The sequence below is a fragment of the Psittacula echo genome, assembly GCF_963264785.1.
Source record: "Psittacula echo genome assembly, chromosome: 1".
Lineage (NCBI taxonomy): Eukaryota > Metazoa > Chordata > Aves > Psittaciformes > Psittacidae > Psittacula > Psittacula echo.
Window position 1 is genome coordinate 157,679,452 of NC_137735.1, and position 25,601 is coordinate 157,705,052.

Here is a 25,601-nt window from a genome sequence, read left to right on the forward strand (position 1 = left end):
GATTTTAATAAAATTATTTCCCCTCTTCACTTATTTTTTCCTTCTGAGAGCATACTGTCATGCATATTAGAAATTCCATTAGCTTAAATTGGCATAAGATTCTTTATTAAAAACTGTTGTGTTGAGTTCTTACACTAATGTAAATGCTGATTACACAGTGAAATGAAAAGATTTCAAAATGGTGTTGTAAGTGGAGCTGTCAATAAAATTACACTCCATATTTCTTTCTGTCAAAGGCCTTTGATTTTCACTGCTAAAGTTTATTAAATAGTAATCATTTGGGCATGAATTTCCCACATTTCCTCTCTGAGGATGAACAAAGAAATATTTATCTACAGAGCTGTGTTACTTTTATGCTTTGGGGCAGGATCTCAGATGACTGACATGCCCATGGAGATATTTTAGCAGTGTACTTGCAAATGAACTCAGGTATGGTTTACTTAGATGTGTCTGAAAATTGCCACATCCATATGCTTAGAGCTTTTTAGAGAGTTGTTAATAGCATCTACAAACCTTCTGTCTGCAGTGGGCAAGCTGTCAGCTCCACTGACCTTCATCTATACTGAGCATGTTCAGTCCCATAAAACTCCTACATCCAAATTTTACCAAACATATAACAGCACCCAATAACTCCTACATGCCAACTGCACTAGCTATACACTCCAGCTCTGTTCAGCTCCTTACGTACAGGAGGATGTCACAAATGCAGTTCTCCAAACTAATTCAACCTAAATGAAGCTGTGTTCTGCTGGAAGCAAGGAGGAAACATTGATCTTCATTCTGCACCCTTATATCGATCTTAGACTCACTTCTCTTTAGGAGGCAGAGTATTTCCCTCACATTCAGAGACTGGCTACCTGTCAATTGCTAGCAGAGACAGATGGCAAGGCCATCCCTAACCAGAGGATAAAGCACTAATCTGGCATCTCTGCTTTCCATGCAGAATACACAGGCTAACTTAATTCACTTTCAGACTTCTATGTTCCTTTCAATACAAGTTTTTGTGTCTAAGAAGAAGTAAGAGTAGAGCCTGTTCCATTATTAAGCACTGATCACTGTACCGATTTTTCCTTTCTACTGCCTTTCAACCCTGTGTTAAACAGGAACATTTCAACCTAAATTCATCAAAATAATTACCTGTTGTAGAAAAACAGCAGAAGTCTGACATCGTTTTTAAACCAGATGGGTTTCATTTGTATTTGACTAATGCATGTTCTTTATAAATGTACTGGCACATTCATTATAAGCATACAATCTCTACAAATGGGTTGTGTAGATACAGTCAAAGTACTTATTCAAATCGACATCAATGTTGTCAGTTGAACAATTTTGTGACATGCCTTGTGATGCATGCCTCCCCCTCTCTGCCATACATCTTTCATCACAGTGCACAGAACAAACACTCAGAATGAGAGTTACTCAAATATATTCCTCAACTTCCTCATGGTTATAACGAGGATATATTTATAATACCCAAACTCCACAAAAATATTCAGAAGGGACCGGTGTAGACAGTGTCTAATGGACTGGGCAGTGCTGAATTCAGTCATGCAATTGAGGGAAGAAATTAAGAAGACTGAAGACATGGGAGAGGGTAGCAGCCATCGCTTTTCATATGGTAGCTTCATGGCTACAGAAATCGCCCACAAATTGGCATAGCTTGATATTAAATGCCTGCTCAGCTTGAATATCAGCTCAAATTTCCTCCAAGAGAAGCCTCATCTTCAGGCCCCCTCACTAGCACAGGTTTTATGCTTCAATAATATGGCTACCTAACCCGCAAACCTGAAATGGCTTGCGTTAGGCCAAACTGGAATACAGCTACAGAAGTAATAAATGGGTAGCAGCTGTCGGATTTAGAAGCTATTTGAGTATATCTCTGTATCTAACCACTAACTGTTTAATAAAGTGAAATCATTCTTTTACCTGTGCTAATTAACTTAGGAATTCAACTGCAGTCTTAGAGTGTAAATGTAGATCAGGACACCTTTCATACCATGATTACACTGGGTACCAATTACAACATCTAGTTTTTCATGATAGCAAAATGTTCACTACTCCATGCTTTGCAGCTCTTCAAATGACATTAGGAGCTAATCACTGAGTGGTCACATCCAAGTCCCTAGGAAGACATTGATTCAAAACAAACAGCAGTCATCTTCTCCCTACTTTCACTATGTCTTTTCATTTGATAAAGATAATTCTATTATAAGCAGTAAATTCTAAGCACATAATATTTTAGGTATGTCCAGAGATGCTTATAATTTTTTCTTGAAAACAGATTGTCTCTAGAAAAAAAAGCAGTTAATGTGGGAGTTAAGAGATTTAAATTCATTTTTTGATTCAGACAAAATAAAAAGCATTACAAAACCTGAAAGTGTCACACCCACTGCAGTTACTAGACTGGCTCCAAAGCAGAAATGTGCATCCCCTTGGCTCCCAACTGTACCTATCAAAACCAACCATGCCGAATCTTCAGAAAGATCAGGTAATATTATATCATTTGTTTCATTACAGACTACAAAACCACTGTTTGCTGTAAAGTTATATTACTGATTCATGGCCCTTGGGTACGTACCACATCTCTGTCACTGTTACTGTCTAAAGACACTCTAATATTGCTTATTTTAAATTACCCATGGCAGAAGGTAAAAGAAATTTGACCCTGTCCCTTGCATTCAGCTCCCTAGACTGTATATCTGATTTTAATAATTTTCCTTTATATACCCTAGAACACTATGTTATCCTCCATTTCAGACTAGTATCTTCTTCAAGCTTTCCTCTTGAGAGGTGTTAATGTGTGAAGTCAAATCAAACTCAGATATAAAACTAGTGATAAATACTAATTTTTCTTAAACTGGAAGTGAACTTGAGCAGTTGCTCCAAAATTTCCCAGAGAGTTTAGTTTTAACTTCTGTTGTACCAGAACAGAAACAACAAGTTTACTGATGCTGTGAGACATTTTGCAATTTAAATTACTATGATTATGTCTTCAGCATTTAGATTTCTAAAAGGCTCTCACCATTTTCCACTGTATCTTGTTTAACACCCCCCAGTTTAAATCTAACTCAAAACCACAAAAAAAATCAGAACTGTATTTCATACCATTATGCTTTCTTACAGAATTTTAAGTTATTTCAGTGACAGACATCCTGATGTATTTTGCATAGGAGAATGCATTTAGACTTCATTTTATAATGACAGCTTTTCTCTTAATGACTTAATTTTGAGGTTAAAATACTGTTTTACTAAAATATTGAACTCATCTTGCCTTTTGTTATCTTTACTCAGATTATGAAAAATAGCATGAATAATTACAAGTTTTTCTTTACCATAATGCGCTGTTTGACATTATTCATCCATTTCCATAATATTCTGCCTAATCTCTCTACACATATTTCCTTCTGTAAATGATAAACATTTAGGAACTCTTTTTTTTTTTCACCTCAATACAATTACAGATTATTATACATTTGCTATTCACAGATACTGAGATCTGAATGTTGTTATTTAAGCAAAGACAAGAGAGCTAAAACTAATACTTAAAGAAGAAGGAGTAGTTAAGAAGCCATATAAGAAAAATATCATGTGTCTAATAGTACTGAAGAATACACAGCTTGGAATCCTGAAGAGGAACAACTCATCTCATACTAAACACACCAAAAATAAGTGGAATCTTTCACTTGGGTGGAACTGAGTTCTGAGGAACAGCAAAGACAGAGCTCAGTTATTTTATACCTGTGCTCTGTGACATTCATTTATTTCAGTCAATGGGATAACTTAAGAGCAACCTTATTATTAGCTTTTCGTATTAGATCTCAGTGCTATGTCATTTATTAAAATATACTAAAAGCTTAAGAAGTAATTTATAAAAGAAAATTATAAGAAACAATTGTATCAGAATAAATAAAATTATTTACATCAGTCAAGAAATCAACAAGTGACATTACACAGATGAGTACAAGTTTCTGGAAATAGAAAATTACTTATTAAACACCTTTTTGCTGAATTCTCATGTCTTGTTTTCAAAATGCTCCATTTGAGATCTACCTGCACCCTCTATGCAATTACGAAACATTTCTTGCTTTTCTGATCTTAAAATTAGTAGGTAGAGAAAGAGAATGTTCTGTGATATAACAGATCTAGTCTTTCCCAATTATAGCAGTATGCAAGAAGTACAGACAGGCTTTACAGATGCCATAAACCACCATAAAATGTTTTATTCCTCAGATTTTCAGGAAAAAAAAAAAGAGCAGGATTCACAACTGGTTTAAGCATTACTTCTCTACAATGCCATTAGCATCTGACAGAAGCAACCAAACTCAAGGAATTAGTATAAGATAAACATATTACTCACATACTGTTGAAGAGCTCTCGGTACGTTTCGTCACCTTTACCTTCCGACATTAGGCTGTCCAGTTTGTCAATCAGTTTTGCTTCCACCTGCAACATATAAGTGTGGTGTAAACAGCTTCTTTTTCCTTTGATGAGATTAGAGAAAAATGAGGGACAATTTGTTTTTATGTAAGTGACTTTGCTAAATGCCTGTCTTAGAATTACTGCTCCATCATGTAAATCTGACGATAAGCCATTTCATCTCTTTGAAGCTGTTGCCATTCCCCAGGTTTGTGGGGTTTTCTTTTTTTGGTGGTGGGTATTTTTCTTTTTTTTTTTTTTTTTTTGAGGGAGGGAGCTAATTTAAATTGGGCAACGTGACTTTAAAACTACAGGCTGAGTAGCGTTTGCTGCTGCTAAGGCAGCTATCTATTTATGGAGTCAGACAAAAAGCACACAGCCCAAATAAATTGCCTGAATTCTCACTGCAGGGCTGTATGCACAAGACATTTTCTTAGACTTCAATAAAAGTATCATCTTTTCTGACCTGCACACCTCCCTTCATAAAATAATTCTTAGAAATGCCTGCGCTGTTCAGCACACTCAAGGGCTCAGACTTACTTTCCCAACCTTCCTTACCTGCCAGTGCATTTGGTTAGAAATCCAATTTGCTGGATTTACGTATTAGCTATCAAAGAAACTTACAGTACATAGCTGGTAGCTAATGACTCCCTCAACATATTTTTTAAGTGTATCGATTATGAAAAATATAGAGGTTAGGCTACACTGCCTTAATATTTTAAGCCTCCTTTTTAGCAGTAATATATTAGCAACCACAAATCTAGAAAAGAAAGCAAGCTGTTGTCAAGATATTTTATTAGAAAATAAATCTATTACAATTTCCATTTAAACTGAAGCTGAAAACACAGAGAAGCAGAACAAGTGGATTTTTTCCTTCTCACTCCTTGTTAACATTTCTATGGTGATTTTTAACAATAACCTTACGTATTGATAGTGGAAAGCTACCTACTTACATCACATGCACTCTTCTGTTCTTAATAGTCTGTTTTGTGTTTCAGTCACAGCTCCCACCCTAAGCATTATGATTGCCTAGGAGTAATTCAGATACTTCTGCTTTCCTTCATTTGAAGCAGCAGGGAGGAGAGTACTAAGAAATGATTTGAGGCAGTCTGAAAGAACTGAGTGGGAGCTGCAGAAGCAGATGGCACACTTGATCGTTCCTTCCTAGCCCCTTAAGAAGGTGTCTGAGCAACATGAATACTTGGATCCTTACAGAAGAATGTTCCTCAGAAAGACCATCTTATCTTTTTTCATACTAGCCAGAAGGGAAGTTAGATGAATCCTGCCTAACCAGTAGTCTGTACTGCTGTAAAGCAGAGATGAAAAATCACCACAGTGAAAGCAGCCTTGTTTGAAGGTAACTAAAGTCTTGTTTATTCACTTCAGCAGGCCACAGATTTTATCCCTCATCTTACATTACTAAAGCGATAGCACTAATTGAAGAATCCTACTACCCCTGCAGAGAGTAAAAAGGAAAAACCGTGGTGATCCCTCTCCATCAGGTACCTTCTCCACCCTGAGCCACCAATGGTCAGGACAAGTCCTCTCTGAAGTGCTTGAATTTCAGTCCTGTTTTATAACCAGCTTCACACACAGTACCTGTTTAAAGTTGCCACTTCGCCTTTGCTCCCAGTCCATCATGTCATGGAAAATGGGAATCATTACATTTCTCAAGTCTGGCTGAGGGATCAAGGTCACTTCCAGGAAGGGGCCAATCAACGCTGGAATAAAGTGAAGCTTGTGTTCCCCTAAAATGAAAATGAACACGAACTTGAATGGGAATTGGGTATCCTGTGAGCCTTCAAGCGATCCAAATACTATCTGACGAATTTAAAAAAATAGCACACTAAATGCTGATTTATCTCACGCCCATCACAGCATGGGCTACTTCTTAAGACCAAAAAAGTGAAAACTTGCAGACTATACAAGACAAGGCCAATGTAACTTATCCGATTTTATTACGCAATACCGATTTCAGGAGTGATGGTTATCTGTATCCCAAGTTAGTCTTCCAGAAGAACAAAGAGAGACAAAGCACTCTTTGGGCATTTCACTTATTTTTCACAGGCATGGGTTGGTTTCTAAGCTCTGCATTTTTGTGTTTACAAAAGAGTTAACTGACTGATATTCTGTGCTCATCAAAAAGAGTTAGGTACTTTGATTTTTACCTGTCTTTAGTTTTATGAGTACAGAAATGGAAATACCTGTTTTTACTGCAGGAAAGGGAAGATGTGACTCAGCTGTTCTCAAAACGACCTGCTTTAAAATCAGTGCTAAAACATCTTCCATTAATTCACCATATTCTACTTAGCAGAAAACTAAGTTCTGTAGTTAGTGCACTGACTTTCCAAGCTTTCCAATTTAAGTCCAGTCTACCTCTGGATATTCCAGTGGGCAGTCACCCCTGCTAGATACTCTGGTGTCTGCACAAAGGAAAACCAGAATTCCCTTTGCTGAAAACATCCTGGGATGCATATCCATATGAAAGCAAGGTGACTGTACAAGGATCAAGGCTTATGACTTAAAATACTGACTAGTATAATACCGGTTACATGAAATATCCTGAATCCAGTATTTAATTGGACATATTACCAGACGAGCTCCATATTGTACCCCACAAAACTCTTCTCTTCTAAAGGCATCATGATTCCCTCCTTGCCTGTGTATCAGGTTTCCATTCAGCAGAAAAAAACATGAGTGGGGAGATGATGCACACTAATGTCTTATCCTAGCATGCAGGAGTGAGTCCTTGATATACCAGTTTAGAAATACCTATCATGTATCCAAATAATTTACAGGGATGCCTTAGAGAGAGTAAGCAATACTAAATACTGTAAATAAGTAAAATATGCCACACAACAAATGTTAACAATCTATTCATAAGCAAGTATTTCTTATTTTGAACATTTCTCTTTCTAGTACAAGCTGATCAGAAAGATCAGTTTTTTACAACTACATATCTTGCTGGGGAAAAGATGGAATTGAGATGACAGTATCTCAGTAACCACCAATGGTATTTATACCTTTAATGAGCCATTTAATGAACTATTGAATAATTGAAATACAAAGATGACAAATGTCCAAATCTTCTACTCAGCTTTGATTTTTCTATCCAAACAACCTTTAACTGCCATTTCTCTGATGTACATACTTTCAAACAGTTTTCACGGTTATTGCTTATAACTATAAAAATGTTCATAACTTTATATCCAAGCATATATTTTTCTCATGCTGTCCAATGTGTCATTTATACATCAGCCACTGATTTTTTTATGCCTTTATATTTCAGCGCAACTGGGACTCAGGGGAAGATTTGATGTAAATCCAGTATCTCAAGAGAGCTTCAGAATTAAGATATATGTCTGTTCCTTAAACTGTCTGGCAACAGATTTAAAATTGTGAATATAAGTATATTTCCAGGCATAATAATGCTGCTCAGCAAGAGCGGTAATGTCTTTTTTAATTTTCTCTGATGGCATTCTTTCAGTTCTCTCTGAAGAAACAGGGATAGATCAGATCAAGGTTCAGAAAGGTTTGTATCAAGGCTCAGAAAGCTGAGTTTTGCTATAAAGAAGGGAGCTACAGACGCTTAGGGTTTTCCTAACCTTAATCAAGATTTCATGTGAATGTAGTTATCAATGCTATCACTGGCAAGTTTATTTAACAGTGTCCTGGGTTCAGCAGCAGCAGTCATTTTTCCTTCTTCTTAGTAGCTGCTGCAGCACTGTGTTTTTGACTTTCAGCCTGGGAACAAAGCTGATAACACCGATGTTTAGACTGACCAAGGACTTTGTGAGTCTCATGCTCTGCCAGGGAGGAGGGGAAGGTGGGGGGAAGCAGGGACAGGACACCTGACCCAAACTAGCCAAAGAGGTATTCCATACCACAGCACGTCATGCCCAGGAGGTAAAACTGAGAGTTCCCGGAAGGGCTGGATCATGGCGGGGTGGGGGCAACGTACCGGTCAGTGAGCGGTTGTATTCTCTTCCTTGTTATTTCCTTTATCATTATTACTATTAGTGGTAGCAGCAGTGATTTGTGTTATACCTTAGTTATTAAACTGTTCTTATCTCAACCCGTGGGAGTTGCATTCTTTTGATTCTCCTCCCCGTCCCTCCAGAAGCGGAGGGAAGAAAGGTGGGGGGGAAGTGGACTGCTTGGTTCTGATTTACGGCCTGGGCTTAAACCACGACAAATAGATAAGAAGTAATCACTGATTTGCATTTTATGAGCTTCTGATGATGTGTTTAATTACTTACCTAAATTTTGCCACATGCTGAAGATTTCACATCCCATTGTTACCCGCATGTCACCGTATCTGCAATGTATTAAAACAGTGAAAGATCATTTAAGAAAATCAAGTTCATATATCATTCTGTGACACTGTTAAATGAAATGTCTCATTTGACGTCCAAACAAACTACTCTACAAGTGATGATTTCTTCCAAGTTTTTGCTCTTTCCATGGTACCAAGCTAAAACCAGATTCTTAAATACAAGCTTATTTGCAATATTGTCAAAAGTACTGGTTCTTTCTCAATGCTATACATCAGTAACAGCCGTGAAGCAAAAGCTTTTTTTTTTTTTTTTTGCAGTAATATGAGAACAAATAGCTTTGCTCTAGCTTAAAGAAATACAATTAACTCATACAGACAACACTGCTATGCCTGGCAGACACACCTGAAGCAGTGTGAATCAACTCATGCAAGAACTGGAAATTAGTGTTGCCACTGCTACCATACGGATATTTTTGTACCAATATCTGAACCAATTTGGGCACTTCTATAAAGGCTATCAGCTCTGAAGACCTATACCAACTGCCCTCATCGACAGTGGAAATACTGTTATTGTTATATTTTCAGTAGGCCTTCTTCCAACTTCCCATGTCTTGCATTTTGGAAAGTGTTTAAACTATTACAGATTTCTAGAAGCTGACAGCAGTACTTACTTTTCTAAAACCTTTTTCTTCTTGGAAGGTGTGAACATCTCCAGTTGCAGACATAACTGATTTATAAAAATGACAGCAAGAAAAAAGTAGGAATCCCATATCTACAATAAGCATATGGCATTTGGTTATTTCATTTTCTCGGTACCACCATTTTATGACCACTCAAGATGCACATTTTCAAATCACATCACTTGTTTCAGTCTCAACTATTGAGTTACTCAACTACTTTTGACTAAATTCCCTTGCATTGAAATATACTTTTCACCAACCCCGCAACGTTTATCAGAAATACATCTGTTTTAAATATTCTACATCTCTTAAATGTAACAGTTTGAGAGTTCCAGATAATTTTTTTCATCCCTTCAAATCAGAAAACCTTAAAACCATTGAAACATTTTGGGCATTTTTAAAGACGAGTACAAAAAGTAATGCCTTTAAATCCAAACCAAACAAAAACAACTCAAAACAATCTGACACCTCAGAAGTCATCACATAACAGAATTGTCATTCTTCAGCCTGTCCTACTTTATAACATTCTTTGCAAGTCTCGCTGCAGGCTTCACTTGGCAAAAACAAAGCCAGGTTTTGTTTACATATTGCAAATTTACAGATGTTTTGTGCACATGCTTAATGAATCAGGTGTTGAATCTTCTATTTAGAAGATTTAAGAGAAATTTAAAGATAATTTAATATTAATTATTTTAACTCAATATAGATGCCTCATAGCAGGAGGGATAAAGAAGTGTATGAGAAGCCCTATTTCATACACTGCAGTTCTGCAGGATAGCAAATTTAAGGACATAGACACCTTGTCTACAAGCAATTCTAGTACTAGGTTTTAGCCCCTGAACTTCTGGAACTTCATAAAGGATAGGCTTCCTCATGCCCAGTTATGACAAGTAGATAAATCTGCATTCCCATCAATTTCTCCAACAGGAGTCTGGATTTTCATAGAAGCATCCACAGCTCTGCTGGAAGTCAATAGGAGCTTGCTGTCTTCTCTAAGAAGGAAGCTCTGCACGTTTTATGAAGAAGCAATTAGACTAATGTCTTTTGGTTGGGCAGAATATTCATTCATGTTTCCATGGGAATGGGTCTTTTAAGATGTATTCGTAGGTCTTCTCATCTGAATCCTAGATGCATCATTCTGTATTTCACAGTTTATCATAGGTGCCATATCTCGTTATATGAGGTACTCTCTAACATCTTTAACTACATTCACCATGCAGTGTCATAATGTTCTAATTTTAATTATGCAGCATGTTAATTGGTCTTGAGAGAAATTACAGAAATGCAAATCTGTATTTTTGATAAATTTGCATTGATTAAAAATGGAATAATTTTCCTTTCTGTGATAACACTGTAATAACAGACAAATAAGAAAATTAGTTTCTACAATCCAAAAAAATAGCTATGCAAAAATCCTGAATAAGTAGTCTAACAAAGAACCTGAAATAACAAAATGGAAAACAAAAACAAATTGGGAAAAAAAAAAAAAAACCAAAAAAAAAAACCAAAAAACCCCCACCAAACCAAAAAACAACCCATAGCTTTTTTTAAGACTTTTAAGTCAGTCCTGCATTTAGGAAAAAAATTTATCTCTGACCACTTGAAATTGCTGATTTAGGATATGTTGTAGCTGTTTAGATGCTGGAGCTAAGTTTAATAATAAACCATCAACCCACATGATGATGTAGCAGCTACCTCATCTATCTCATGTTAGACACATTTACTGTACCTTGTAATCAAAGTTTTCATTTAAGAAGTTTTTACGAAGGGCATCCGAAAGGTACAATACTGTAGTAATGATCACACTGGGAAGAAAAGAATAAAAAACACAAGAGTTTTCATTAAGTAAAAATTCATATTTAATACTCAGAGACAGACAATTTTCCAGTGAAGAAATATATGTAGCATGTAGGGTGGCATTAAATACTACATTTTAAATGTATACAAATATCTGACCACTAACAGCACCTATTGAGAGAAAACATGCAGATTAAGAAAGAAAAACAAATGTGTGTGATGCAAGAATGTGTGCTGAAAACAGATGTTCTGTATAGAATATAACTGCTCAAGAAGAAAAATCATAAATTTTGTGCTGCAAGTACTGCTGATATGAGATTTAAGATACACTTTGTCCTTCTAGCACTGGTATATACAGTTGGGCAATTTACTTTCAGCTTTCCTGGTACTGAAAAGTATGTGCATATAGATTATAAATATAAAATATCTAATAATTCCAATATTGACAATATTGACAGCCCTATGGACAAAGTGCCTTTTTAATGACAACAGATAAATGCAAAACTGCAAGAAAGACCTACTTCTAAAGATCTCTATTCTGTATGCTACAAACGGTCATGCCTTGCCCTACATTGACACCTGTCTCAATTATATTAATCTACCTTAGATAAATATATACAACCCCAAATTTTTCACAGTGGTTGTCATCAGAGGTCATTGACACCCTTGTTCATTGTATCAATCAAGTTTGGTAATCTACTGAAACAGAACATCCTTAGAGATTATTCAAATACAATTCATGTCAGTGATTCAATCCCCAAGCTAACCTCTGCTTAGTGCACTTCGTGACTATCACCAGATTTAGTTAAACCAAAAATTACTTTTGAAAGCTTACAGGGGAGAAAATCAGACAAATATAGCATGATCTTTTTGCTGTTACACTCATATATTTTACAACAATCAAATGTATAACGATCTTCTGAGGAAAAGCTTATTTCTATACATTTCATATCATTACCATCTATCTACTATTGACACATCTAATATTTCTTTGAGCATGGCTCTTGACCTGTATGCTGTTACAGTGCTAAATTTCTTAGCTCCTCCATACTTTGAATTTCATTTTTTTACCATTTTTCATTCAAGGCAAAATGTTTTCTATTTAATAACTGCCATTATATATATATTAAAGATATGTAATATGTTTCATCTTCACAACACTGAAGAATTAAACGTTAACCAACCCACCCAGGAGATAAACTGCATTATTCTTCCAGCATGTTTGACAGATTTCAAGTTTATAAATACAAAATGGCTATGTATTATTTAGCACATTACTAGTTCAAATACTTGCTTCCATTTTTTTACTTTTAAAATGACTGTCCCTGCCACACTTTACCTTCTGGTTTGATGTGTCTGAACACCTGTAACAGCCAAGCCTGAGACTGCTTCTAGAACACTACCTGGGTCTCAAGTGTCATTCATTCCTAATTCCATTGCTCAAATGTAATTTTCATACATTTTTTTCACAACAACTACATTGTAGCTTTCCTATCCAAGCAGTGGCTCATGTTTAGCACTCATCTGTATGGTTTAGTCCACTTTTCCACCAACAGGCACAGTGTATGTACAGCACTCCTTGTTGCAGCAAGGAAGGCAGAGTAAAATGTTAACAAACTGTAATATAAGCAAAGCTAAGAATCAAGGCATGGATAAGAAGAGAGTACTGTCATTCTTGTTATTGTGCATGACTTAATTTACAGCCCATGTGTTTCACAAAATGGAAACAGTTTGCATATTTCAGGAAGATGTTCTGATAAAAAAGGTCAGATCATTAGAACTTTTGCTATGTAAAATTTCAACCTAAGTCCAAAGTAACAAATCCATGAAAATTTGTATGCAACAGAAAATTCCATAGAAGCTTAAGAACTGCAACCATACTGCCAAGTTTACATTACATAGTTCTATTTATATCTGAGACAATTCCTTTCTTGCCACATTCCTTCCATGGCAGGTGAAAATGAAGAGAAATACCTGCTTCAGTTCTTACAAGAAGTTGATTAGAGTAGAAAACTTAAAATGCAAGTTTTAGAATATATTTTCTAGAATGTTCCTGAGATAACAGAATAATTGCAATGCATGTATTTCTTGCTATAGGCAACATAACTCAGGTTTGATTTATTTGGTAAGTCAAAGATATGACATGGATTAGTTGATAATCACTACGGATAGGTCTGTAGTGAATGTAGAGAATGTGTACGTTGTAGATAAAACCTCTCAAAACATAAGACTAAAGATAGAAAGATGAAACCATCGGTTTTGACCTACAACCCATTATTCTGAACCTACAACGTACTAAAATCAGGTATAGAAAACATAACTAAGATTAGCAGTTCTCTTTCCACTTTTCCTACAAGCAATGTAGGTTCCATAAAAAGAAAAGTAAAAATACATGAAGCAGACAGCAGCCAGAGGACAGATGGACAGCTGTCTGATCTGGTATAATACTCACATTCCAAATTCCTTCCCAGCCAACAATTTCAAAACAACAACAACACTTATTTGAAATCCATTTGAGTATCAAACTAGAAAACACTGAGTTTGTGAAAACACTTGATTTCATTCCTCTTACCACCTGCCACAAATTTGTTCAGAACTACTGACTATTACAGGAGAAAACCCTCTCCTTTCAGCTACTATGTGGGCTCATACAAGATTGCTAACACAAGGCGCTTGTTTGCAGAGTGGCTTTTCCATCACATTTTCAGAGCAAAGTTTTGTGCAATAATCTATTTGAACAGTCCAAAGCTGCTCCCATGCTCCACAACTCCACAACAGCAGCTCCACGATTGGTCTGCTGCCTAGCCTGCTCTCTGACAACCTGTTTTTTGTCTGGGCAGCCAATGGTAGAAAATGAAAGCTTTCTTTTTCCATTCTGATATGGGACAAATATATAACATTCTCATTTCAACCTCTGCAGAGTGAAATCTTCCTTAGCACAGATATGTTTGAACAGAAAAAGAGATTCTTTAATATTTCATAAATGAAATGCACCTAGAGTCACATATATCATAGAATCATAGAATGTTTAGGATTAGAAAGGACCTTAAGATCATCTAGTTCCAACCCCCCTGCCATGGGCAGGGACACCTCACACTAGACCATGCCACCCAAGGCTATGTCCAACCTGGCTTTGAGCACTGCCAGGATGGAGCATTCACAACTTCCCCAGGCAACCCATTCCAGTGCCTCACCACCCTCTCAGTAAAGAATTTCTTCCTTAGATCCAATCTGAACTTCCCCTGTTAAGTTTTAATCCATTACCCCTTGTCCTGTCACTACAGTCTCTGATGAAGAGTCCATCCCCAGCATCCTTGTAGGCCCCCTTCAGATACTGGAAGGCTGCTATGAGGTCTCCACACAGCCTTCTCTTCTCCAGGCTGAACAGCCCCAACTTTCTCAGCCTGTCTTCATACAGGAGGGGCTCCAGTCCCCTGATCATCCTCGTGACCTCCTCTGGACTTGTTCCAACAGTTCCATGTCCTTTTTATGTTGAGGACACCAGAACTGCACACAATACTCCAAGTGAGGTCTCACGAGAGCAGAGGAGAGGGGCAGGATCACCTCCTTCGACCTGCTGGTCACGCTCCTCTTGATGCAGCCCAGGATACAGTTGGCTTTCTGGGCTGTGAGCGCACACTGAAGCCAGCTCATGTTCAGTTTCTCATCGACCAACACCCCCAAGCCCTTCTCCTCAGGGCTGCTCTGAATCTCTTCTCTGCCCAACCTGTAGCCGTGCCTGAGATTGCTGCGACCCAGGTGTAGGACCTTGCACTTGGCATGGTTAAACTTCATGAGATTGGCATCAGCCCACCTCACAAGCGTGTCGAGGTCCCTCTGGATGGCATCCCTTCCCTCCAGTGTATCAACTGAACTACAGAGTTTGGTGTCAATGGCAAACTTGCTGAGGGCGCACTCAATCCCACTGTCCATGTCGCTGACATGGTCCCAACACTGATCCTTGAGGGACACCACTCGTTACTGGTCTCCAGCTGGACATTGAGCCATTGACCACAACACTTTGCGTGCGACCATCCAGCCAATTCTTTATCTACCAAGTGGTCCACCTATCAAATTCATGTCTCTCCAGTTTAGAGACAAGGATGTTGTGCAGGACAGTGTCAAACGCTTTGCACAAGTCCAGGTAGATGACATCAACTGCTCTGCCCCTGTCCATCAGTTCCGTAGCCCCACCATAAAAGGCCACCAAATGGGTCAGGCAGGATTTCCCCTTAGTGAAGCCATGCTGGCTGTCACCAAGCACCTTGCTCTTTTTCATGTGCCTTAGCATGTCTTCCAGGAGAATCTGCTCCAAGATTTTGCCAGGCACAGAGGTGAGACTGACTGCTCTGTCATTCCCTGGGTCATCCATTTTCCCCTTCTTGAAAATGGGGGTTATATTTCCCTTTTTCCAGTTGTCGGGAACTTCCCCTGACTGCCATGATTTTTCAAATATGATGGTCAGAGGCTTAGCAACTTCATTCGCCAGCTCCTTCAGGACCTGCGGATGGATTTCATCGGGTCCCATGGACTTGTGTTCGTTCAGGTTCTTAAGGTGGTCTCAAACCAGATCCTCTCCTACAGTGGGCCTAAGGTTTTCATTCTCACAGTTCCTGTGTCTGCCTTCCAAGACTTGGGTGGTGTGGTTGAAGCATTTGCCAGGGAAGACTGAGGAAAAGAAGTCATTAAGAACCTCAGCCTTCTTCAAACCCAGGGTAGCCAGTTCTCCTGATAGCTTGCGGAGAGGGCCCACGTTGTCCCTAGTCGGTCTTTTATTTGCAATGTACCCATAGAATCCCTTCCTGTTATCTTTCACATCCCTAGCCAAGTTCAGTTCTAACTGGGCCTTAGCAAACCTGGTCCATAGCTTCCTAGACAACATCCCTGTATTCTTCCCAGGCCACCTGTCCTTGGTTCCACCTTTTATTAGCCTCTTGTACATATATCTATTGTTATATACACATAAACTTATTCATACAGGCAAACCTATGTATAGATACACTTTTTGTGAGAGAGTGAAGGTCAGGTTCAGTTGTCAGAAGCATTTTGTATTACATAAAAGCAAGAGCATTAGCAACACTGTGTATTACATAAAAGCAAGAATTTTTGTTCATTGTAGGAGTCTCAGACTCCCACACCATGGGAGGTAACAGGATTCTTCAAAGCAGTCATAATGATGAAACTAATGCTAATTTGATGTCTTCCTTTACTGTGTATTCTGTTTGAGCTGCTTTTTAAGAAATAATAATAATAATGTCTTTCGGTCATCAGATAACCAAAAGAGCTCTCTGTTGAAAGTCACTATATTGAGCTCTCAGAAGATACATTTGGAATTTTAGTATAAAAACCACATGATAGCAAATCTTACTTTACGGACCAATTATTTTACTATAAATAAATTCATACACCCATACACCCATTTTTGTATGCTTATAAAATTCAAATAGAGAATTGGATGATCTAGCATTTCTAACATTCAACAAAATGCAGTTAGGATATACTTAGTTAATCATACAGAGTTCTTAAAAACTAAATCTTCTTGCATATTGAAAGCAGTGGAAAATTAGTTCACTGTTCCACAGTACATAGCTAAAGTCTGTTATAAATATCAAACCTTTGCCCAGCAAGTAATAGAAACTTACTCAGATCTCCAACAGCCGCCTCAATTGTTAATGAAACATGATATAACCAGAGTTCAGCTGAGTCTGTTAAACGCCTCAAAAGATGGCAGTCAAGCATTAGATAAGTGATTATTTTCCTAACCTTAGGGCAACTTAAGTAAGTGACCACTACACAGTGATTTCTTGTTGAGAGAGACATTATGGAGGTGATATCCAAAAGCTTCAATTTTAGTCTGGCACCTTTCATTATAGAATTTTGGATTCCTCTCTGGCACAAGGCAACTGATTCAGACATTTTTCTACATCATGTGGTGCTTATTTGATGTTACAAATATAAGGTTTGCTTAGAGGGCCAGTAAGCCAGCTTAATACCTACTTGATGTAGAAAGCAAGTCTATGCTTATAATGAAAGAAAATAAATTAAAATCGCATTTTCCATAGCATATATAAAAAGATATTTTTGTCACTCAGTAGTAACAACCATGTTAGAAGTATTAGATAACCATAAATAATTATTTTGCTTTGCTGATTAGCTCACTACAGCTATTACAAGGTTATGCATTTTTAAGCAGAGTGAATTTCTGTCTCATTACTTGACTGCTAGAAGCTAATAAACATTAAGGACTTTTTTTGCATGTTCTTCTACTTCCATTACAGAACACAATTCAAAAAAGATCTATTTCTCTGCTTTAGTGCTAAGTATGTCTTTTAAAATGTTACTTTATGTCCCAAACTGTGGAAGTCACTTGGTAGTTTTATAATGCTTGCCGTAAGTTTCATTTGTGCACCCAACATTCAGAATTACAGATCACACATGCGGCATCGTGAAGTATGTTAATTTCTGGATAGTTACAGATTTGTCTTCTTGACCTCATAGTATCTTCTCTGGTTTTTTAATCCCAGACAGCATCCAAATATTAGACGTTACATGCTTACTGAAAACATTGCAACAAGAAAGAAAAAAATCCAGAAGCCAGAAGGCAGCAATATTTCTATATAAATACTATATTTTGAAAGAATTATGGCACTTTTAAGAATTAAAAATCTTTCAGGTAATTGAAGTTCTGCATATATAAATAAGACAAACAAAATATTTTTCCCCCCTCTCAGGAAAAGCTTATTACCTGACCTTGCTAGGGACTCATTTCTTCCCCAGGCTAAATACTGTAAATACCAAACAGTTTGAGTTTTTATATCACTCTAGAGCCAGGAAAGAGAAAAGACAGTGCTGCTGGTGATGTGACTGCAGTGATGGGTGAAGCTCCCAAGACACACACTTGCCTTATAAGCTACTGCTGCTTGGGCTGAAGCCCAGACAGCGAGAAGGCGGCCATCTGACACAGGAAACATGACTATAATTTTATTCCTGGGAAGCAGGAGTTAGAAAATAGAATACCAGGTTGGAAGGGACCTAAAGGATCATCTGGTCTAATCTTTCTAGGCAATGCATGACCTTGACTACATGTCCCAGCACCATGTTCAGCCAAATCTTAAAAGCATCTAGTCTGTTAATGGATTACTTGATTATACTCTTAAAAAGACGGGTTAGACCTGCTAGTTTTTCCTTTTAGACATGAATGGAGAAAGGTGCTGAAGAAGTTTGCCTTCAAACCTGAAGAGTCTCAGGTCATTTGAAAAGCTCTGGCTCATCAAATGAAGCTCAGGAAGAATGGCTCACAGCCACTTCTGTCTGTGGTACAAGCAGTGCTCTAATTTCTCATCCTGTCTCTAGGCTCTTCTTTTTACACTTCAAGATTTTGGGTTGGGACAATTCTAGCAAAGCTACTACTTTGTGGCTATGTGCTTTTGAACACCTTGAGGAAGAGAAGGAAGGCAGTCACTCCAATGGCAGTAGAGGTCACAACTTAAAGGAAGGAGCTCCTGTTCAGAAACAGCTTTGGAAAAACTAGTCCTCTGCAGCCAAGGAGAGAAGGGGATTTTCCTTCTTGTTGCCTCATGAAGGCACAGAAACTAAGCCACAGGCATATAACATAGGAATGATGAGTTTTCAGTTCACTCCACACTTTAAAGTACACCTGGCCAAGACCTTGTTTCACAGCAAACCAGCATTTCCTCCACAAAGGAACGAATGCCTAGTAAAGCAATTATTGAATACTGAATTGGTAACAATGTATTTATATCCCATTTGTTGGCAGTAGTGCTTATGCAATTGTGTGTCATCTGGTTCAGTTAGCCGATTTGGCCATGACATGGATTAATAAAAGGAGATGTGTGAAGATAACTGAAATACTGCTGGAAGCAAATATCCTTTTGCAGAATTCAGTATCATAATCTTGAACACAACCACCCTGAAAAAAACATGCCAAGGTTGTTCCTAAATCTTAATTTTGTACATGTCAGCTGTTGCGAAGCCATCTGCTAAGCCAGCTGTTTCTGGAATATATAACAATTTCTTAGATTATATATTTAGTCTCAAAGTTCCAATGTTTTTGCCCTCCTTCCTGTGTTTCTCAATTTATTTCTTCAGCATGATTACCAGATGCAGGCTGGTATCAGCCATATCTTCTTTAATATCATACACAGAACAAAAGATCATATGAAGATCATATGTATTTTTTGATTATTAACAATAATTTTTCTTTTCTGGAATTTAAACTTAGCAAGATTAGCAACACTGAGGTATTAAAAATGACAAAGTTTGAACAAATATTATGATGCTTCCATATCCACACACACGTATAACAAATACCTATAATGAACACAACTTTGCCAAATCTAATTGTAACAGTAATCTTTTTACTAGTATTCTGTACAGCACCACGAATTTAAATTCCTTGGAGCCAGCAGGCACAACACAGAGTAAAAAACAATTTCCTTCAGGCACTGCAATATGTACCATGAAAGTTTATGTCAATCCTAAATTCTGGATTCCTAGGCCCAACACACACACCCCCCCCCCCCCCGCACGCCGACATTGGTGTTTGTACAATTGTGTTGACTGCTCAGCTGGCTAATCTGATCTAAAGCTAAGCCTACAAAAAAGGAGAGCTGATGACACAGGTGAGATAAAATTCAATAGTTTCAGACCCATTGCAATGACTTCCCAGAAATGCTGGGAAATTGTTTCTCTAAAAATAAGGCTTGACCAAAGGAAGGATAGTTGAGAGGCAGGTTACATCTCAAAGTAACACCAGGCAGTGCTTAGAGCCCTGTGTTCCTCTTGCCTGTGCTGTACCTCATTTTCTGATTCGTGATTTTTAATTTGTGATTATTCTGACAAGTACTAAATTGACAAACACACAACACTGTTAATGATATCACAGCAGACAATTTCTTCTTGGGAGCAAACAGATCTTTACCAACTCAGCATTTCAACAAACAGATTTTAAATGAAGTTCTGTTGAGACTTGTCATTTGCTACTTGGAAAACAAAGCTGTTGATGCATAGCATCTTCATTCTGTAAAAGCGTTTCTGAGTTTCCAGTTATATGTGCTTACTGAAATTCAGAATAGAAAGGGATACAGCTTATATTATGAATATGTTATGTAAAGTAAGTCCAGAGATTTTAAATCTTAAATTCAAAAACAAGAAACTGCAGCCAGCATTATAAAAGATATTTTAATTTTTATTACATACATCATATAACTTTATTTATACCATGATATTCGCATACCACCCGTATTTTTTATCAACATTGAAAAAAGCCTTACTTGTTTGCAACCAAACGCATCACTGTCCAGTCTTTTGGAAACATCTCTGGTCGTATTAGTATCCGAAATACAGTGAAAATCTGCAGCAGGAAATCCTTGGAAGGAAAAGAAGAAGTCATATGTCTTTGCTGCTTTAAAAAGAGCAGTGAGCTTTAAAAATATTTTAATCAGAGACAAAAATTCCTTATAGAAATAGTAGAATTGTATTTATTTTTAACATAAACCTCTAATTTATTTTTTTTTTTGATCCAGAAGAAAGCTTCAAATAGTGATTTAATTATTTTTTATTAAGAGGAAGAAAATAATTTAATTTGCCATTTGATTGACAGCAACACATAAGAGAAATGTCAAAGATGCATTTGGTTTCCACCCATACACTTCCACAAATGTGATCCCGAGAACAATCTGCAAATCAAAAAAGCACTTTGCAAACACTACAGGGTTTGAGTATCTCCCTAATCATGCCAGGTTTTCATCACTTTCAAAATTTATTCTGGAAGTGACATTATTTGATGGGAAAGAGAGGGAGCATAAGGACAATTTTATTATTGGATTTGAAAAGCCCAGAGAATTCAAAAGTGATGCCCAGGCCCCTGAACTGTTATTGCAGCTGCCTGGGTGTATGGAGGTCCCTTAACCATTCTGCCTCATATGCTGAATCTGTAAAAATAGTGAACACATGTGGGCTATTTTGAATGTAGAAATCACTGCTTAAGAGCTTTGAGCATTATCATGTCCTATTTCATTCAACTCCCTAATAAACAACTGAACTATTCCTCTCCATGCATAATTTTTCAGATTTTCTTTACACAAATAAAATTACTAACAAAACTAATACTTCTAATGGTCCATCCTGACTGTGTATAGAACAGCCAGTATTTTTTTTAGTAAATGAAACAGACATCATGAAGAACATGAGGCAAGTGACATAACATGCCTAGCAGAAGCAGTGTGGTACCTGACCTTGAAATGTTTCTTACTGATTCTGCCCACACCACTTGTAGAGAGTTAGCCTGAAACACTGGTGTGATGAAGATACAAACAAAGGATACCAAACAATTTTGAACACCAAAATATATTCTCAACTGCATTTATCAATGTGTAGATGACTGGCATTGCACAACAGATGTCTTTCATTAGAGAATCACTGTAAAGAGGGATGAATGCAGGCGCTGGGAAAGGCAGCTGAGATCCCTGCACCCACCCACCAGAGAAGATTACATAAAAGAGACAACCTGTTTTCTGAGCAAGATGCCAAAAATTATCTGTATTAAAGAGTATAAACGATACTCATTGCAGATAACACAGTGTTTGAATGCAGATGACCAGCTTTACAGATAAACAAGTAGCTCTACAAGAAACACATTTATGCCGGATTGCTTTCCTAGAGCTTTGCACCTTGTACTTAAATTTTAACACTTCTGCCTTCTCTTCTTTCCTTTAGGGGTTACCTCTCTTCCCTGTGCTGTAATCCCTGCAGCTCTGTGCCATACTCCCAGCAATATTGCAATGCCCTGAATGCTGCTGCAGGTTGCCTCACAATAATGTCCCAAATTCTCCCATATCCCATCTTTATCCTGCCTGCTGTCCAGACACAATATATGTTGATGCTGTTAGGGAACTGACTGGCTGCTGAACTGAAAAGCCCAAATGGCTGCTGTTGGGAATCCAAGCAATGATCTGAGGACTTAAAAGACAACGACTGCATGAGGTTTAAATTTAGTTCCTTTGAGACCCATGGGCCACTGCCAAAGCCTGCTGAAATTCAGGCATCCAGCCTGCTGAAATTTGAAGCATTCAGCTGCTTCAAAAGTCAGTCAGAAAACAATGTCAGAGAAAAATCATATATACTTAATTTCTTTAGGTATCTTGGCTAAAACCAGAATACCACGCAAACTTCAAACCAAAGCAAGTGTAGGCACTGAATCATTTTGAATCATTAACACCAGGCTAATTATTTCTAATTTTAACAGAAAAATAAAATATAAAATTGCATCAGTTTAGTAACAAGCAATATTAGATATAAAATGTGAATTTGAAAGCCCAAGTAAGGCTGCAGATCTCTGTTACAGTACATGTTAAAACCAAACAAAACGCAGTATAATTCAAAGCTGAAATATAACTGAAACAGGTAACTCTTAAAAAGCTTTGGAAAAACTAGTCAATTGTAAGATTTTCAAGATAGAACTGTTAAGCTTCTATTAACAGAATTAATCTGTAGCTAACTTTTATTTTTCATGATTTAGTTTCTCTATATTTGACGATACATTTCCCTAGGAATCTATTAGAAGCATTAAAATAATCAAAGGGTAGAATGCCAGTTGACTAGTCTGATACTTTGACATTAATGTACTGGCATCCTTCATGTGTCAGTACTGCTCATTGGTATTCAGCATCAGTGTTTGCTCTCAAGGGACCCACCTCCAAGTAGCAATTCCATAAAATGTTTTGGTTATCATTCTAGTGCCTGGCATTTTGCATGATGCAATCACTCATTCTTGTTTCATGATCCAAAAGTCACAAGACATTACCATTAAGCACCATCCATGGAAGATCAAATTTGTAACTGTATTTTGAACCGTTTCTTTTGCACTAGCCTATTGTCTTTCATAGTTGTATCTGCTCTGCTGAGCACATCATAATGATTTAGTAACAGATTTTAACATTTAAAAAACATTTTTGCCCGCAGTATATGTGAACTAACATTTGGTTGGTTGAGTACAGATATAATTAATGTCTCATATGCCTTCTATCTTAGGAGACAGCAAGGGAGTAATTTTGTCCTTTTACGTCATCTAAATACCATCTCTCAATATTCCTACCTAGTGTACATAGACTCCAGTATTATCTTACACCATCTAATATCACAGTATCACAGTTCGGTTTCCTTTAGCAGCAATATTTGCTTGATGAAATTATCAAACTGTGATTAAGACAGAAACTTGACCTTCTGAAAGACTTCATTTAACCAAAAACTGCCTTGCAATTTCCTTCACGTTTCCCTGTATGCATGTAAAATCCTCTGTAAAGCAGGTCAGACTTTTCACTGGATCTCTAAGAGTGTATCTGCGCATCATTTTAGTTTGGGTCAACAGTCCACTTTGAAGCTCATTGCTTGATCATCCATTGCTTTGGTTTGTATTGCAGACTTAGTGGTATCAAGTCTTTCTAGAGCATCCTAGAGCTTTTTTGCAGAGTACCAAGGTGCCCAAAAGAAAGAGGATGGTTTGCCATTGGGCTGTCTCTGCCAGGTAACTCATCCATCCTGTGGCCAGCTTCTTTTCCAGATCTTCTTTCCTTCACTGCTTAGTCAGTCTACATAAGAAGCCACTCAAATATTCGTTTCAGAGATACCCCTCTGCCCCAGCACTCATCCTTTCTGAAGTCCCATGCATGAGCAGATGATCCTGCATAGCAGGGGAAGGGTGGTGGCCAGAACTGAGCTTCTCCACCAGAGACATTCCCCATGCCTTACAGACCTTGCATAGCCTGTGTCCAAGGGGTCATTAAAGAACAGCGGAATAAATAGCACTTGGTGACAGAGTTTGGCACTCACCAGGCTCCTTTGGCTGAATGAGAGGAATCAGAAACCTAGTAAAGTTTATATCTATACCTATGAATTATTAGCTTTTTCTTCGTCAGATCTCTCCTGTATATCTATTTCTCCACATTATGTAGGGTACACTGCCAATGGATAAAAACTAGGCCTTCTAGCAGGTACCTATCCTTATGTTTTCTTTTAAGCTATTACTTAAAAACCTGACACATATCAACAAAAACAACCTTGTTGTGCTCAAAGCTGCACTGTGCTAACATACACTGTTTTTCTCAGTCACGTTCCCACCTCTCCTATTTATAACTTCCACCATTACCTCTTGTCATAAATTATATCCAAGCTTTTTTGTGGTAGCAAATATCTGCCTACAAAGGCTCTGTTCCATAGATTGCTGCAAAATATATTTACTAGAAGATGATGGTATTTTGTGGTAAGCGAAAGGAGCACATCTTTAAATGAATATTGAAAGATAAAAGCAAGCATTTAAAATTACTGCCTCATTAAACTCAATGTTTCAAAAAGTGAGTGAAGTATTTATTGTCTCTGCTGCTACCACTCAGCCATGAATTCCCTGTCATTTCTTCACTTGCATGTTTTCAAACATAAAATGCTTCTTCTGTCTTTTGCTTTGTGTGGAAAAAACCTGACTCTCTTAAAGAAGTGACTAAAATAAAAACAGTCACCATGTCAATTACTTAAACTAAATATATTTACAAAATAGAGAAAATATTTCCATAAACAACCACTTGTTTAAAGCATCACTCAGATGCATGTTGTACGAAAATGTGTACGTGTCATTCCTTCAAAGTCTCTATTTCGTTATACTGTGATTAACAAGCTGGAAACAGCCTTTAATAATTCTGGTATAGACTTTTTGTTTGTTTTATTTTTAATTAAGAACTGCAAATATATTTGGATAGAACAAATGGCAGCCTCCACTCTCTTTTTACAAGTGCTTGCATGAGGGAATTTTTGTTTGGAGAAGTGGTTTGGGGACGGGTATTTTTTTAACCGTGTCAGAAATGCTGTGCAAACATGCATTCATGCATGCACTTGACAGTAACCGTGAGAATGAGCCTGGAAGAAATTAAATATACCTTGTAATATCAGTGCCTAATTGTTCATACAGATGGTTAATCATAAACAGAGGTAGTCAAAGCAAAAAAGCACAGTAGACAGCAGTTCAGAAGCCTGGATTACACACTGATAAGTCCCTTGCAAAGCCAGTATCAGATTTGTAACTTGTATGTGGCTTAAAGAAGACCCCATCCACTTTGACATCACTGACCGGGGGCAAAAAGAGGATTCAAAAATACAGCAAGTTGATGGTAGTTACCACTGAAGCTTAAATCCAAAGGTACATACTAGACACAAGATCAACCATGGCTACTAGCTCTAAAAGCCTCTGAGATGAAAAGAAGTTTTATCACAGGTGCTTTTGACCTCCTGAATCTTCATTTAGTCATACTGATGTCACTTCTTAAGAAGCATATCTTAAAGCAGTATAAAATACCAACAAAGTGCCACACTTGGCAAACAATCAGAAAACTAGAGGTAAGTTGCGAGATAATTCAGATAGCCTA

The 25,601-nt window shown here is 37.4% G+C and overlaps 1 protein-coding gene across 2 annotated transcripts in view; it reads right to left on the reverse strand.

Moving 5' to 3' along the window:
* The window catches only part of DOCK4 (dedicator of cytokinesis 4), a gene marked incomplete at both ends in the record, with an annotated part of 246,537 nt that overhangs the window by 35,198 nt on the left and 185,738 nt on the right, over window positions 1–25,601 (reverse strand). For both annotated transcript variants that reach the window (XM_080615548.1, XM_080615549.1), the window contains 6 exons: window positions 4,358–4,443; window positions 6,016–6,164; window positions 8,676–8,734; window positions 9,364–9,464; window positions 11,102–11,177; window positions 20,463–20,557. In XM_080615548.1, coding sequence (XP_080471674.1) covers window positions 4,358–4,443; window positions 6,016–6,164; window positions 8,676–8,734; window positions 9,364–9,464; window positions 11,102–11,177; window positions 20,463–20,557 — 566 coding nt within the window. The remainder of the gene's footprint in view (window positions 1–4,357; window positions 4,444–6,015; window positions 6,165–8,675; window positions 8,735–9,363; window positions 9,465–11,101; window positions 11,178–20,462; window positions 20,558–25,601) is intronic.